Source organism: Dysidea avara, chromosome 2, assembly GCF_963678975.1.
Source record: "Dysidea avara chromosome 2, odDysAvar1.4, whole genome shotgun sequence".
Taxonomy (NCBI): domain Eukaryota; kingdom Metazoa; phylum Porifera; class Demospongiae; order Dictyoceratida; family Dysideidae; genus Dysidea; species Dysidea avara.
Window position 1 is genome coordinate 33,161,274 of NC_089273.1, and position 17,378 is coordinate 33,178,651.

Genomic DNA, 17,378 nt, shown 5'->3' on the forward strand with positions numbered 1-17,378 from the left:
TATTAAGCCACTAGCAATTACAAGGTGTGACCAAACTCTATCACATGACAGAGCACACTGCCCAACATGAGATAATAAGATGGCATACATTCTCTAGTGACATCATAATCAGTGGTAGAATTAGATAAGAATTCCACCCCATGGGGGACAGAGTTTACACTAAATGGCCAACCAATTCAGTTTAAAATTTACACAGGAGCAGATGTGATTATTTCCAATACAGAATGTTCTAGAAGCAGAGCCAATCCATTTTTAAGCAATCAGTGGTCCAGGGCAACAAATACTGAAAGTTCAAGGGCAATTGTAGGGAATCTTGAAAGAAACCACAGATCAACCCAACACTCAACATATTGTATCTGACTGGATGTTGAAATCATATTTCAATATACAACTGGGTTAACAAGTGCATAAGTGCTTTAGTGACACTTGACCTTGGCTTTGCCTTGGATTACGTACTGCAAATAACTAACTCTTGCTGTATTATAATTTTAGCTTAGATATCATAGTCACAAGCACTATCTCCAAATCATTTCTTTAAGGTGAATGATCACAGTACATCAATAGCAGTTCATGTTGTAACAATGGCAACACATGCTCTTTGAATTGTTCAAAAGTGGTGTTCATCACTACTGTAATTCTATAGGTCTGTTACATTTAGTATGTGCAGCTGTAACATCCTGTAACAGTATTATATAATTATGTCAATTTTAAAGTCCACATATTTAGTAGTATAAAACCTTCAGACTATAGCTACATTAGCACTTTTAACACTGCAATACAACGCTTTTACTTGCACGTAGATACACCATCCTTTTCTAAGTCTACTATCAGTATTATCCAAAAATATAGACATACTACTATAATGTTATGATGTAACATCAATAACACTAATACTAATGATAACAATCAGTGAAAATATAGAGCTAATCAATACAATCAATATAATGTGTTGCATAATAATTCAACCGCTATAGATGATAATATAAAAAATATGATATATGATTTTGTACAGCTAAATACATAATGTGCATGTGTGTGTGAATATATATATATATATATAATTGAGTTTGTATTCATCTACGTATTTTGCTTTTTATCATTTTGGTAGCAGACGCATTTGTCTCTGTAGAGTGAAGAATAAATCAGCAAAATAAGTACAGTATAGTTATATTTGAATAGCAAAATAATACTGTATGTATAAGATTTTAACACATACTGTACATGGTTCTAGGAATTTTATAAGCGTTCAAGTTGTAAGGTACTATAGTCTAAGATGAAGGGGCATGGAGGTCCCATATAGTGACAATGTTTCATGAAAGACTTAAAAACTAAACAATTAACTTATCCATTTTACATGTGCACAATATTGAACTATGATAATATATAATTATAGTTATATGTAGCTATGTAGTTATATTCCATCCACATAGTAGTGGCCAATATCTAGAGGAACACGTGCAGCATTTGCTTAACATTGATGAAACTTTATTATTTTACAATACCTTATAACAAATTTATGCAGTTATATATAAAGCAATGTTATTTGTTATTTTCTGCAATCATCACAATAATATCTCACTAGTAAGTTGAACATAGCAAGTGCCTCTAAAAGTATTGATCATGTGATGATCTTTAACTTTCCTTTACAATATATACTTCAATCATTTATATGAAGTGGCAATATTTCCTTCACTGCTGAAGTTGATTTGAACAACAATAATAGCTACAGTATAGCAAGCTACTTTTGTAAAGAAAAGTGTCAAGTCAATAAGGCAGCTTCAGAAATTCTGGAAACCATGCAGTATAATTATAACAATCCAATTGTGTACATAACAAACTTTGCATTTCTGTGAATGATGAACTTTTGTTTGATCAGTCTTGTAATTACAATGGATTTTACAACATTTGTCTGATGAATGCTCTTCCTTGCAACCAGAATGCACATAGGGATTGCTAGGTATTATTATACTGAAGCCACAATATCATGTTGATTGGCATGTGTTTAAAGCACTAGCTACAATGTATGTCATAATGTATAGGAACCTGTTTATTGGAAAAAAGACAGTGGCGCATTTTAGCATGGTTGTGTTCGAGGGATGGTTAATGGCTTATACCAGCCATCATTATGCTATGTGGTCGATACCCTTAAGTAATCGCATGGTCTTCCTACAATTAAATGTTAAGTTGTTCCATTTTTCTTTTATTCATTTAAGCTTTACTTTGATGTAATATCTTGTGAAAATACTGAATATAGAAAACCAAACAAAGCCAACTCACACTAGCATGGAGATGGAGATTTGTAAGGGCTGGCCCATTTCAGTCCAGTGGGTACCTATACAGTGGTGATAACTGAGATAGGTCATGCCAAATCAAGCCAGTGCATGATGAGGTATGGGTAAATGCAGTATTACACGCAGATGGTTACTACAGTCAAAGTAATGTGCATTAGTTACAGTTGCATACTTTATAAATTACTTTTGTGAGATGACTAATACAAACCAGCTGCCTTACCTTCTTCCAGCTGTATCTTGCCCCATAATTTTTCTAGTAGCTGAACTCTCTATTGGGTGACCCTTTTGTAGCTAAATTCTCCACCAGGTGATTTGTTTGTACTTGAATTCTCTACTAGGTAAATTGTTTGTAACTGAACTTTCTACAGTAGAGGGTTCAGCTGCAAAACAAGTCGCCTTGTAGAGAGTTCAGCTACACACAAGTCACTCTGTGGAGAGTTCTGCTACACAATTCATCATGGGTGAATTGTTTGTATCTGAACGCTCTAATAGGTGATTTTTTTTGTAACTGAATTCTCTACAGTGTGACCTTTTTTAGTAGCAGAAATCTCTAGTGAGTGACTCGTTTTACCTTAAGTCTTTTAGTCTCTACTGTATGACTTATATGTATAATCAAATGCTTTACAGGGTGACTGTTTGTAACTGAACTCTCCACGGGATGATCTATTTGTATATAGCTGAAATCTCTACTAGGTAACTTTTTTGCTGAACTCTCTATTGCGTGATTTGTTTTTAGCTGAACTATCTATTAGACGGTGACCTTTTCATAGCTGAACTCTCTACTGGATGATTTGCTTGTAGCTGAACTCTCTACAGGTTTGTAGCTGAATTTTCTACTTGGTGGATTTTTTGTAGCTGAACTCTCTACAGAGTGTTTGTTTGTAGCTGAACTCTTTCCTGGGAGATTTTTTTGTAGATGAACTCTCCACAAGGTGATTTGTTTGCAGCTGAAATCTCTACAGGGTGATGGTAGCTGAACTTCAGATTGTTTTAATCTGAACTCTCTAATGGGTTGGATGTAGCTAACTTCTCTACCAGGCGCAGGGCCACCCAGAGAAATTAAGGGGCCCAGGGCAAAAGAGTTAAAGTGGGGCCCCAGAAGCAAGGAGGTTTCCATTCTGAATCACAACTTTACCCAAGCTGTAAGTTGAAGACCAAAAGAAAAAAAAAGGTCATGACCTGCTAACAATGACCAATACCTACCCCTCACCAACCATATCTCCTTATCTATAAGCTTACTACACTGCTTCTCTGAACAATCTGAAGAAAACTGTGACTGCTCTATTAGAGTATTTAGGTCTGACTGCTCTATTAGAGTATATCGATCTTTTAAACAGGTATTCAAGGGCCCCTTTCAGGCTGCGGCCCGGGGGCAAAATGCCCCAGTTGCTCCCCCCCCCCCCCCCCCCCCCCCTGTGGGCGGCCCTGACCAGGCGACATGTTGGTAGCTGAACTTTTCACTGGGTGATTTGTGTGTAGCTGAACTGTTACAGTGTAACTTAAAATTTCACCACTGAACTCTCTACCGGGTGACTTGTTTGTAGTTGCACTGTCTACAGGTGACATGTTTGCAACTAAATTATCTGCTGTGTGATGTGCTTGTTGCACAGGATGATTTGTTTGTAGCTGAGCTCTCTACAGTGTGACTTGTTTGCAGCTGATCATTTTACAGGGTAACTTGTTTGTAGCTAAACTACTTTTGTAGCTGAACTCCCTACAGGTGACTTGTCTGTTGCTGAATTCTCCACAAGGTGACTTGTTTGTAGCTGAACCATCTATTTGGTAATTTGTTTGTAGCTGAACTCTCTACTTGGTAATTTGCTTGTAGCTGAACTCTCTGCTGAGTATTTGTTTGTAGTTGAAATCTGAACACGGCGACTTTTGTAGCTGAACTCTCTACTAGGTGACTTGTTTGTAACTCAATGGTTGCTTATTTGAATGGATGAGTTAGCTGAAGTCACTACAGGGTGAGTTGTTTGTAGCTGAGACCTCCACTGTATGTTTAGAGTTACTTGTAGCTGAACTCTCCACAAAGTGACTTGTTTTTTGCTGAAATCTTCCACAGGGTAGTTTGATTGTAGCAGAGCTCTTCACAGGGTGACTCATCTCTACACAGGGTGATTTGTTTGTATCTGAATTCTCTACTGGGTGACTTATTTACACTAGAACGCTATAGGGTGACTTCTTTGTAGCTAAACTCTGGTTACTTCTTTGTACTGTAGCTGGACTCTCCATGCAGAGAATTGTTTGTAGCTGAACCTCTATACAGTGACTTACTTGTAGCTTAACTCTCTATAGGGTAATTGTTTGGTATCTGTACTCTCTTATGGTGACTTTTTGTTGATGAACTTTCCACCGGTTGACTGTTTGTTGCTAAACTCTCTATAGGGAAACTTGTTGAATAACATAACTCTCTACAGAGTGACTTGTTGCATAGCTGAATGCTCTAATAGAGTACATAATTGCTCTAAATGGTGACTGTACTATTGGAGTATTGTATCCTAATCACACTCTTTTTACACATAGTTGGATTTTGCATCATACAGTAACTCATTGGTTTCTAATCAGATTCTTCTGCACTACTAACTGACTTATCTATGATGAATAATCCATCTACACACTGATTTTCAACTCATTTCCTTAAGTGGTTTGTCTAAGGGAAACAACTTATGTTTTTATTCACAAAACTCAATCTCATAATTGTTACACACATTTGCTTTTGCTTTATATCTCTATGATCTTCTTTTCGATTCCTTTCAAACCACCAATAGGAACTCATATGATATTTAATGTACCTTAAGAATTTTCAATTCATTCCATGCAGTGGTATACCCTGTAGGCATGACAACAAATCTATTTTATGTCCTAAAATTTTCAGTGGGTTTGCACCAAACTTCATGATAGAATTTGTATTTGGACCCCCTTTAGATGTGCAAAATTTCATTGTGATCGGACATCGCGTTTATGTTTATAAGTTTTTGCAAAATGTGCAAAAAAAGGAAGAAAAACAAAGAAACACAACCGATTTTGGTTGCATGTATTTCAAACATGACTGGTGTGATTTTCTTAAACTTTGGTATGTGAGCTCCCCTATCAGGCAGGCATCTCTACTGTAAATTGAGTTACAATGGGATAAGAGATCACGGAATTACATATGTGTGAAAATTACATTTATAATTCTTCCTATCAATATACTCATGTTGTGGTATGGGCTGCATGAAACACTGTAACAGTGTGCCTTGATGCTATGCTTAAGTGAATTTATATGGGTGCTAGGGGTGGTAAACACCTTCAAATTTTTTTGCTACATGCTAGCTACATAGCTAACTATACAGTTTTTACTAACATTTTTTATTGGTACTTTTAAAAGACCATTCTAAGCATAGCTTCTATACCTAACTACATTCAATTTCAGCTATAAAGTTGATTCTTGCATCCATTTTGCAACTAAAGTAATCAATTCTACAGTGAAATCAGCTTTAGGTTTAACAAGAAGGCGAGGCACTATATTACATCATTTTTACATAATGTAATCTGGATTTGTGTAGGGCAAAAAGATTAGGAAAATCAATGTAGGGCATAATATGTTTTTGAAGTGTTTCACACTATATCAAGTAAAAGCCTCTGTGTTTCATACTGAAAAGCCTATGTTCAAGGCAGCCCTTTTATTTTCATTCATGTCTAAAGGGGACATAATAGCTAAGGGATACACTACGCTTTTCACATAAACATTTGCCCGCCCACACAAAATTCAGTATGAATAGTCATGCCTATCAAACTGATTTTGCCACTTGGGTGTTGATCAGGTACTTACGAGTAGGTGCTGGAACACTCTTGATAACAGGCTGTATATACAGCCTCACACATATCAAGACACACGGTAGTGTGTCGTGCGGCCCAAGAAGCCGGCGCGCAACGCCCGTGAGTATATTTACAGGAAGAAAGAAAACGCAATTTTCGCACCTCCGTAGCTCTGTGCTTCCATGATGAAACAACACGATTTTTGCTGTGGACACTCCCTCCAACTTCAGTACTCCACATTCCAAATTTGAGCGAAATCGCTTCAGGCATTCCCGAGATATGCGACTTCAACAATTGGCTTAGTTTCTTCGGATTTTTTTCTTATTTTTCTTCCTCTTTTCGCACACTTACAAAAAAAGCTAACACGCGAACGCCTTATCCGATTGCCTTGAAATTTGGCACGCAGAAGGGGGTATAAAGACGCATCTCTGTACCAACGTTGGCTGGAATACCATAAACAGGCAAAGACTTATGAGCGATTACTCACGAACAATAACACCAATATGTTGTCACGCCTACAGGGTAAACCGCGTATGGAAAGAAGCTGAAAATCGGTGGGTGAATAGGTTAACTATTGAACCTAAAATCTTTTGTGGTTTGAAAGAAATCGAGCTAAAAACCAGGAAGATACAACGCAAAAAACCAACAGTGTGTAACAATTACGCAACCGAGATTAGCTAAAAAAAACGACTACTTGCCACGCCTACCAGATAAACCGCTTGGGGTAATGCTTTGAAATTCGCTGTACAGATGGAGTAATCATCTTAGAAAGGCTCTTCAATGGTGTAGAAGAATCAGACTTAAAGCCACGAAGTTATAACACGAAATCCAACTTGGTGTAGCAAGTGCGAGATCGAGATACTCTAATAGAGCAGTCATCCTAATAGAGCAGTCATCCAGTCATCCTAATAGAGCAGTCACCCTGACCAGAATTCAAGAGATCAGTTAGAATCAAGTAACCTGTATAGAGATCAGCTACAAACAAATCACCCTGTAGAGAGTTCAGCTACAAACAATTCACCCTGTAGAGAGATCAGCTAGAAGAAGTTACCTTGTAGGGAGTTCAACTATGGAAAGAGATAGTTAAGCTAGAAGAAATCACCTTGTAGAGATCAGCTACAAAGAAACCACCATGCAGAGAGTTCAGCTACAAACAAATCGCCCTGTAGAGAGATCAGCTAGAAGAAGGTACCTTGTAGAGAGTTCAGCTACAAAGAAACCATCATGTAGAGAATTCAGCCACAAACAAATCACCTGTAGAGAGTTCAACTACAAACAAATCTCCCTGTAGAGAGATTAGCTAGAAGAAGTTTCCTTGTAGAGAGTGCAGATACAAACAAATCACCCTGTAGAAAGATCAGCTAGAAGAAATCACCTAGTTGAGAGTTCAGCTACAAACAAATTTCCCTGTAGAGAGATTAGCTAGAAGAAGTTACCTTGTAGAGAGTTCAGCTACAAAGAAACCATCATGTAGAGAGTTCAGCTACAAACAAGTCACCCTGTAGATAATCAGCTATAGAAGAAATCACCTTGTAGAGAGTTCAGCTACAAAGAAACCATCATGTAGAGAGTTCAGCTACAAACAAGTCACCCTGTAGATAATCAGCTATAGAAGAAATCACCTTGTAGAGAGTTCAACTACAAAGAAACCATCATGTAAAGAGTTCAGCTACAAACAAATCGTCCTGTAGAGAGATCAGCTAGAAGAAGTTACCTTGTAGAGAGTTCAGCTACAAAGAAACCATCATGTAGAGAGTTCAGCTACAAACAAATCTCCCTGTAGAGAGATCAGCTAGAAGAAGTCACCTTGTAGGGAGTTCAGTTACAAAGAAACCACCATGTAGAGAGTTCAGCTACAAACTAGTGACCTTGTAGAGACATCAGCTGGAAGAAGTTACCTTGTAGAGAGTTCAGCTACAAACAATTCATCCTGTTCAGAGATCAGTTAGAAGAAGTTTTCTTGTAGAGAGTTCAGTTACAAACAAATTACCCTGTAGAAAGATCAGCTAGAAGTCACCTTGTAGATAATTCAGTTACAAAGAAACCACCATGTAGAGAATTCAGCTACAAACTAGTGACCCTTTAGATACATCAGCTAGAAGAAGTTACCTTGTAGAGAGTTCAGCTACAAAGAAACCATTCTGTAAGAGCTCAGCTGCAAACAAATCACCTATACAGAATTCAGCTACAAACAAATCACCCTGTAGAGAGATCAGCTAGAAGAAGTTACCTTGTAGATAGTTCAGCTACAAACAATTCACCCTGTACAGAGCTCAATTAGAAGAGGTTTCCTTGTAGAGAGTTCAGTTACAAACAAATCACCCTGTAGAGAGATCAGCTAGAAGAAGTTACCTTGGAGAGTGTTCAGTTACAAAGAAATCACCATGGAGAGTTCTGTAATAAATATATGTATTACATATATAAAATGTACTTTTACTGATAAAATCAGAAATATTAAAAATATTCAACATTATTTTGTTTCATCTTTTTCTTCTTCCTGTGGTAAAGAAAAAAAGATAGGTTAAAAAAACCTCAAAGCCGGCCATAGGCCGGCTTTGGGGTATACAAATACAGAAAGAAGTGAAATCTAATCCAAAACAGCCAAGCTGTAAAAAAAGAGTGCAGCCCTCAAAAAGGCTATGGTGAAAAAAGATGTGAAATCCAAGGTGGCAGCCAAGAAATGGCTGTGATGGTAGGTTACTGGTAAAAATTTTAATAACGACAATTCAGGTGAATTTTGTGCCAAGACCAAGCGGCACCAAAATTCACCTGAATTGTTGTTATTAAAATTTTTACCATTAACCTACCATCACAGCCATTTCTTGGCCGCCACCTTGGATTTCACATCTTTTTTCACCATAGCCTTTTTCGGGGGCCGCACTCTTTTTTTTTACAGCTTGGCTGTTTTGGATTAGATATATATATCAAGACACACGGTAGTGTGTCGTGCGGCCCAAGAAGCCGGCGCGTAACACCCGTGAGTTGACAGGAAGAAAGAAAACGCAATTTTCTCACCTCCGTAGCGCTGTGCTTCCTTGATGAAACAAGACGATTTTTGCTGTGGACATGCCCTCCAACTTCAGCACTCTACATTCCAAATTTGAGCGAAATTGCGTCAGGCGTTCCCGAGATATACGACTTCAAATATTGGCTTAGTTTCTTCGTTTTTTTTTCTTATTTTCTTCCTCTTGTCGCACACTTACAAAAACTGCTATAAAACGCGAACGCCATATCCGATTGCCTGCAACTCTGGATATTTGGCACACAGAAGGGGGGTATTAAGGCGCATCTCGGTACCAACTTTGGCTGGAATACAATAAACAGGTAAAGAGTTATGAGCGATTATTCACGAAAAATAACACCAATATGTTGTCACGCCTACAGGGTAAACCGCGTATGGGAAGAAGCTGAAAATCGGTGGGTGAATAGGTTAACTATTGAACCTCAAACCTTTTGTGGTTTGTAAGAAATCGAGGTAAAAACCAGGAAGATACAACGAAAAAACCAACAGTGTGTAACAATTACGCTATCGAGATTAGCTAATAAAAAAACGACTGCTTGCCACGCCTACCAGATAAACCGCTTGGGGTAATGCTTTGAAAATCGTTGTACAGATGGAGTAATCATCTTAAAAAGGCTCATCAATGGTGTAGAAAAATCAGACTTAAAGTCACGGAGTTATAACACGAAATCCAACTTGGTGCAGCGAGATCGAGATACTCTAATAGAGCAGTCATCCTAATAGAGCAGTCATCCTGAAGAGAATTCCAGAGATCAGCTAGAAACAAGAAACCTGTATAGAGATCAGCTACACACAAATCACCCTGTAGAGAGATCAGCTAGAAGAAGTTACCATGTAGGGAGTTCATGCAGCTATGGAAAGAGATAGTTCAGCTAGAAAAAATCACCTTGTAGAGTTCAGCTACAAAGAAACCACCATGTAGAGAGTTCAGCTATAAACAAATCGCCCGGTAGAGAGATCAATAGAAGAAGTTACCTTGTAGAGAGTTCAGCTACAAAGAAACCATCATGTAGAGAGTTCAGCTGCAAACAAATCACCTGTAGAGAGTTCAGCTACAAACAAATCTCCCTGTAGAGAGATCAGCTAGAAGAAGTTTCCTTGTAGATAGTTCAGCTTCAAACAAATTACCCTGTAGAAAAATCAGCTAGAAGAAGTCACCTTGTAGAGAGTTCAGCTAAAAAGAAACCATCATTTAGAGAGTTCAGCTTCAAACAAATCACCTGTAGAGAGTTCAGCTACAAACAAATCTCCCTGTAGAGAGATCAGCTAGAAGAAGTTTCCTTGTAGAGAGTTCAGCTTCAAACAAATTATCCTGTAGAAAAATCAGCTAGAAGAAGTCATCTTATAGAGAGTTCAGCTACAAAGAAACCATCATTAGAGAGTTCAGCTTCAAACAAATCACCTGTAGAGAGTTCAGCTACAAACGAATCTCCCTGTAGAGAGATCAGCTAGAAGAAGTTACCTTGTAGAGAGAGTTCAGCTACAAACAAATAACCCTGTAGAAAGATCAGCTAGAGGAAATCACCTTGTAGAAAGTTCAGTTACAAAGAAACCACCATGTAGAGAGTTCAGCTATAAACTAGTGACCTTGTAGAGACATCAGCTAGAAAAGTTACCTTGTAGAGAGTTCAGCTACAAAGAAACCATTCTGTAAAGAGCTCAGCTGCAAACAAATCACCTGTACAGAATTCAGTTACAAACAAATCATCCTGTAGAGAGATCAGCTAAAAGAAGTTACCTTGTAGATCGTTCAACTACAAACAATTCACCCTGTAGAGAGACCATCTAGAAGAAGTCACCTTGTAGAGTGTTAAGTTACAAAGAAACCAACATGGAGAGTTCTGTGATAAATATATGTATTATATATACAATTTGTACATTTACTGATAAAATCAGAAATATTTAAAGTACATCTACTTCATCTTTTCTTCTTCCTGTGGTAAAGAAAAAAAGATAGGTTAAAAAGTCCCAAAGCCGGCCATAGGCTGGCTTTGGGGTATACAAATACAAAAAGACCAAGACCAAGCGGCACAAAAATTCACCTGAATTGTCGTTATTAAAATTTTTACCATTAACCTACCATCACAGCCATTTTTTGGCCACCACCTTGGATTTCACTTCTTTTTTCACCATAGCCTTTTTGAGGGCCACACACTTTTTTTTACAGCTTGGCTGTTTTGGATTAGATATATATATATAAGAGTAGTGGCGTATCTAGACTCTTTGCCTTGTTAGGGCCAAGAGCAACTGCCTGCTCACAATCACAGCCCTTCACCAACTATCACTGATGAAGAACTTATTTATATATAACTGCCAGTGTTGGGAGTAACGCATTACATAAGTAATGCGTTATATAACTCAAGTTATTTTACTTACAAATGTAACACGTTACCTAAGTAATATAGTTACTGTAGCAAGTCTAATATTACATAATATTATTACTACAAGTAACAAAGTTACTAATCTCGTTAGTTATCCTCTGAGTAACGCCTAGCCACAACGAAGTAACGAAGCCTACCAAATGAAGCTTATTCATCAGCTTCTTACTTATGAGCAAGATTTTCACTTTGTCTTACAACGCAATCATGTCACGTGACAAGGTGGTAGTTTCACACATGACAGCTTAAAGCTGTGGACACAAAGTAATAATATGTAATATTGTTATAGTTACTTTATTTTATGGGTAATATGTAGCTGTAACTAAATAGTTCAGTTGCAAGTAATATGTAATATGGAACTAGTTACTTTTACAAAGTAACTTGCTCAACACTGATAACTGCATAGTTTGCTACACTTCTGCTCTGAATACAGTGACTGCTTTATTAGAGTGATTGATTGGTTACCCTATTAGATTATCTTGATCTCACATACCAAAATTCTTTGGTAGGGCACTTGAATTCTTTGGTAAGGCACAGGCCCACTTAGGCCCACCCCTTGATATGCCACTGCATGTGAGGCCGCATAATGTCTCACAGATGTGGGTGTACACTTGAGCCACACCCATTGTGTGGAATGAGGTTAGACACAGGTTAGCTGGCCAATCTTAGACTTAAGTGTCACAGAGATTGCATGGTGGCAGGCTAGCTGGCATCACATATGCAGAACAATAAAACATGCACAGAATAATTAGTGCAGAAGTGCAAACTAGTTTCTTCAGTGAGACAGTAGAGTAGAAGAGTGATAGCAACAAGAGGAGGATGCTACCATGTGCAATAGGGAATAGTCAATCTGCCTGATAACAAGGAACTGAGTAGAGAAGAATGCAAAGAAACACCAACAAAGATTTGCTTAAGAAAATGTGAGTCTTTGATTGACAGTAGTCTATTGAAGGCCTCACAAGGGCGGAGTCAGACAAATGCTATTCCAACCAACAGTCACAAGAGGTAAGTAGAAGCCTCCACCTCAAAGGGTTCTCCTTGTAGCCTTATGGCTTAGGGATGATGAGCACATTAATTTGTGTTCACATATCGAAAAGGCAAGGAAAAGGTGGGGCTATGAAAGGGTCGAATGATGCATGATGGTACTGGAAACCACAATTAACATGCAATGAAATGGGGGTTGTGCCTGGCAAGGTGCACCAAGGAAACTTTGAAGATTGTTGATTATGAGCCAGGATAACACGCCAGCAGTCAAGAGAATCCCAGTTTATTGCAACACAACTAATAAACACAATTGCTACACTTTCATGTGAATGAATGATTAGTGGTCCCCAACATCCAAAATATGGATGTCACATGCAGAGCAAAAAAGTAAGCCAGGGACTTATGGAAGTGCCACATTGGCCTGGTTAGTTGTGTCATGATCCCAATCTTGCCAGACTGAAAGTAAATATTAGTTTACAGTCCCATAAACCTGAAGTGTGCTATATAGCAAGAGTAACAGTATTGTGTTTAAGTAGAATACGCATGGAACCACATCACACTATATAATAAATACAACAGTACATACAATATTAATTCATCACACTACAGAAAGTGGCACGGTACCTGTCATTTCACCTACACTCACCCTCCAATTGTTGAGAATATCGATGTCAGTAAAATAATATTATAATGGTCGGTAGCCTATCAGAAGCATGGCATGTCTTGTGGTCTGTCGTAGCCACATAGAATACTTCTACAATATGCAACCACTCACTGCGCTGCCAGTAGGATGAAGTGCAACTTTTGTTTTTATCTACATTGAACAGCCCAGACTGCATGTGTATCATAGCCCAGGCTAACCTGTTATGTGTACCCGCCTACCTTGTGAGCTGGGTCTGAATTGGCATAGTTCAAACTTCAAAACAGTTTCACTGCAGTTTATTTCTAACAATGCCGTGCTGTACCTGGATTAGAAGGTAGTGTGAGCGGAGTGTAATAGACATGCATGGAACTTCTACTATTTAAATAAAACAAACGCTTGATTTATGGTTGATTTCATTTTTTGTGATGAGGGGAAACTACTGGAACACCTAATCAGACAGTTAAACTGTACTATGTACCATTATACATCAGGCCTATCTATACCTGGCCACTTCAACTTGATTACCTGGCTTAAGGGAAAGTACATGGTAACATACATCAACAGACAACTGTTCAGCTGTCCACTATATAGCAAAAATACAGTGTTGTAATATTGCACAGCTTAGCCATCAAGTTCTCACTACAATTTCAGTACAAAACTCCCCCTCCTTGTTAGCAACCATGAGCTTGCTAAAGCTTGTTATTATTTTACATGTGCAATCTCCAGCTCTGGGTTGATCAGTAAGGCAATCAAGGGCTAACTCGAGTTCAATAACACAAATTGAAAGCAACTCAAGATAGTGTAAATGAAGGAGTAGTGATCAGTGTGAGGAGTGCGAAACCAGTTGAAACCAGAGATGCATAGAAAACAGGATAATGTATTATCATTCTTTGAAAGATGAAGTCAGCAAGTGTACGACTGAGTCTATCAGTTTTCTTTCCAGTATTAATAATATGTAACTGGATTTTGGAAAAATGATCCAATTCACATATTAGAAGTTTCGAGATGAACAGATTTAAAGAATTCAAATCAGCATAACTTTCCAAGGATAGCAACCACACGTCTGAAATTTACACAAGAGATGCTTCAATCTATTATTACCTTTCATAGTGCTTGTAACTGCATGTAGTGCTTTCTGCCAAATAAGATAGAAAATCTGAGCAAATGGACCAGCAAAGTAGTATCACGAGTGCTCACAAAAAGGTGAAGGGTGGGGTTTGGCGTGGTGGGCAAGACATAGACTACAAAATAGAGGCAGACCACGATTGGAGTCCAGACACAAGATTACAGGACTGTGCTGGCTTCTTTATATGTAGCAAAATCAACAGAAAAAACGTCTGGCCAATATTATCAGGCCATCCACCAGTAAACCACTGATTCTTGCTAAGCCAGACCCTTAACAGGCCAGAAACTACCATTCGAGTATTCCACACTAACCAGAAAAGGCGTCTGTTAAAACCAGCCTCCAGTAGTTTGAGCAGTAGTGAAGGTCAAAACTAGTAGTACGATAGTGTAGCTCTATCCACTGGTGGTGTTAGTTTGACTTTGCCTGATGTGAGATAGACTTCAAAATGGAGGCAGAACATAATTGGAGTCCGGACACAAGATTACAGGGCTGTGCTTGCTTCTTAGTGGCTGATATGTAGCAAAATCAACAGAAAAAACATCTGGCCAACATTATCAGGCCATCCACCAGTACACCACTGACTCTTAACAAGCCAGGTCCTTCATAAGGCTAGAAACCGCCATTCAAGTTCTACACACCACCCGGAAAAGACATCCTTTAAAATCAGCCTTAAGTACAGTAGTTTGTTAGTAGTACTGAGAGTCAAAACTAGTAGTGTGATAGTGTAGCTATCCACTGGTGGTATTATATGATTTTGCCTGATGTACGATTCAGATAGGTTTTGTAAAATTGTCACATAGAATGTAGACAAAGCAATGTAATGAACCATTATCATATGTATAAGGCCTATGTTAGTTAATACAATGTACTGGCTATGAGTAGCTACATACCAAAGCTAGGCTTGAGCCAATTATACTTTGAAAATAGCCTATTATGCTTTTAGCAGTCCTCAAAAATTTAGCCTATTATGCTCAAAATTAAGTTTTCAAAATGAAGGTTATGCTCTAGATTTGGCTGCTTTAATAGAGTATATCATCAGTCTTTGCTGGCTGTTATATTAGAGTAAGTGACTGCTCTATTAGAGTATCTTGATCTTTTTCCGTGAAGTGTAAATAATCAGCCAAGAAATAATAAAAATAATAACATTGCACATTTTGAAATGCAGTATTAAGGTGTAATGTGTTCATGTTTTGCTGTATTTTTGGTGTGCGCATTGCGCATTTAATTAAAAATCTTGAAAATCGTCCTATTATGCTGGCATAATGCTTGATGCTTTTGCTAGTGCATTATGCTCAAAATTATGCCGGCATAATTGGCACAAGCCTACCAAAGGCTATTGCAGGAAATCAAGAAATAAGAAGTAATAAAAGTTGTGAAGTACCAATACAAGTTATATGAAATTACAAGACACTATACCAGAAATACAGTACATGCCTAGGTGTTCGCTACAAGTGTTCATTAAAAAAATCTGCATGCTATTTGGTTGTGGTAGGATAATTGACAATAATCATTACTCACCAACAATTAGTCAAGAAGCCAAGTTGAGAATAAAGATATAAGAACCACCTGGAAAGGGCCTATCATCAGATACATATTCATACAGTACCTAGAGACAGCATTTCTTTGGATGTCATAGTGGTACAGTGGTACCAGAAACAGTCCAAAAATGCTGAATGAGAGTAGCCACAATAACGCGATATTTACAAGATGGCCACTGGGAGTACTCTCATTGCTGATGAAATTGCAGAAAATCGTATGAGCATTATGTGGAAAAGGACAATACATGACAGCAATTTGATTGTGGGTGCTGGTATACCAATTCACATACAAATCCAGGGTTGTATTCAGGTACATATTAATTTATTTTACCAATGGGACAGTGATGCACCGATTAATCATTAAATAATTGGAAATCAAATTATCAGCCAAAGTCAGCAATATCAGCTATCAGTAATTAGAAGCAGATTATTTAGCTTATTGAACCGCCTGTTATTGTTTCATAATAATAAGATTAGGTTAAGGTTTCAAAATAGTACAAAATATGTGTGAAATTTTGGTAAACATAAGCATCAGATCCAATTACAGTATGTAAATTTCAATAACAGATGATTGGCAGAATCTCTTATCGGTGTATCATTACTGGTGACAGACAACCAGTGGTTGTGACTGCTATACAGAAGAATACCACCAGTGCATAAAGACTGTAGGCATATCGACTTCAATGAAGTAGTAACACCTGGAAAAGGGGAGCTAGCTCAAGCAGCTCAATGCGTCTGTATGCCCTCTTGTTATGCTGAATACCTGCTCAGAGGCCACTTACGCTGTAGTTACAAAACCAATGATCTGGATAAGACAGGAACATGTGGACAACTAAAAAATCAAGCTTGGAATCTATCCTTACCATCCTTGTGCTACACCTGTGCTCTATATTGTGGTGAATATACCCCATTATCACCCTGGTTACATCAAAGATGAACAAGTGTGTGATGAACAGCAACCCCATGGCCCTTCCAGGACACTCAGTCAGCCAATATTGTCAATAATCCAATCCTACTGCTGGACTCTGCTGATTTGCCCCATCAACACAGAACTTATCTGGAATCATAATCTGATCACCTTTTCATAAAACCACACGTAACATTCCTACAGATGTCAGCAGTCCTATGGTTGAACTCAAAGAGTATACCACATGTGCGGTGCAGCTTAATTCATTTTACAGTCCAGCACACTTTTGATGAGCTGGGAATACCAAGAGCAATGAATATGTTATATTGTATGACACTTCTAGGAATCAAGGTGGACTTAATAGGATGACTAGAGGTAGACTTAATAAAATGAGTTACACAATGTTCGACTGGTTGGTAATATAAAAATAATCATGCTGGACCCTAGCATGTCAATTCGTGTAACTGGATGGAGACATCCAGGACATTAACTAGACTATTTCTGAAGAACTGTTAATAAGAAAGCAACCATCATTACCTAACTGATGGCAAGTTACTTTCAGCAGGAATAGTTTAGTTTATTAATAATTATATACACCAACAGTAGTTCATAGTACAAGTTGGTTCCATTCCTAATGAGGCTCATAGGTCTTATTTGAGGTATGTATACTCGTAGGATGATGATGGAG

General features: G+C 38.0%; 1 protein-coding gene across 5 annotated transcripts in view; it reads right to left on the reverse strand.

Annotated features, from left to right (window-relative positions):
• Window positions 1-918: 918 nt before the first annotated feature.
• LOC136247103 (protein NLRC5-like) overlaps window positions 919-17,378 on the reverse strand; it is an 81,618-nt gene continuing 65,158 nt past the window's right edge. For all 5 annotated transcript variants that reach the window (XR_010697085.1, XR_010697086.1, XR_010697088.1 and 2 more), the window contains one exon: window positions 919-1,123. Coding sequence is in view for 1 of the 5 variants with exons in the window: in XM_066038721.1 (XP_065894793.1) it covers window positions 1,097-1,123 (27 nt within the window). In the remaining 4 variants the exon portion in view is untranslated. The remainder of the gene's footprint in view (window positions 1,124-17,378) is intronic.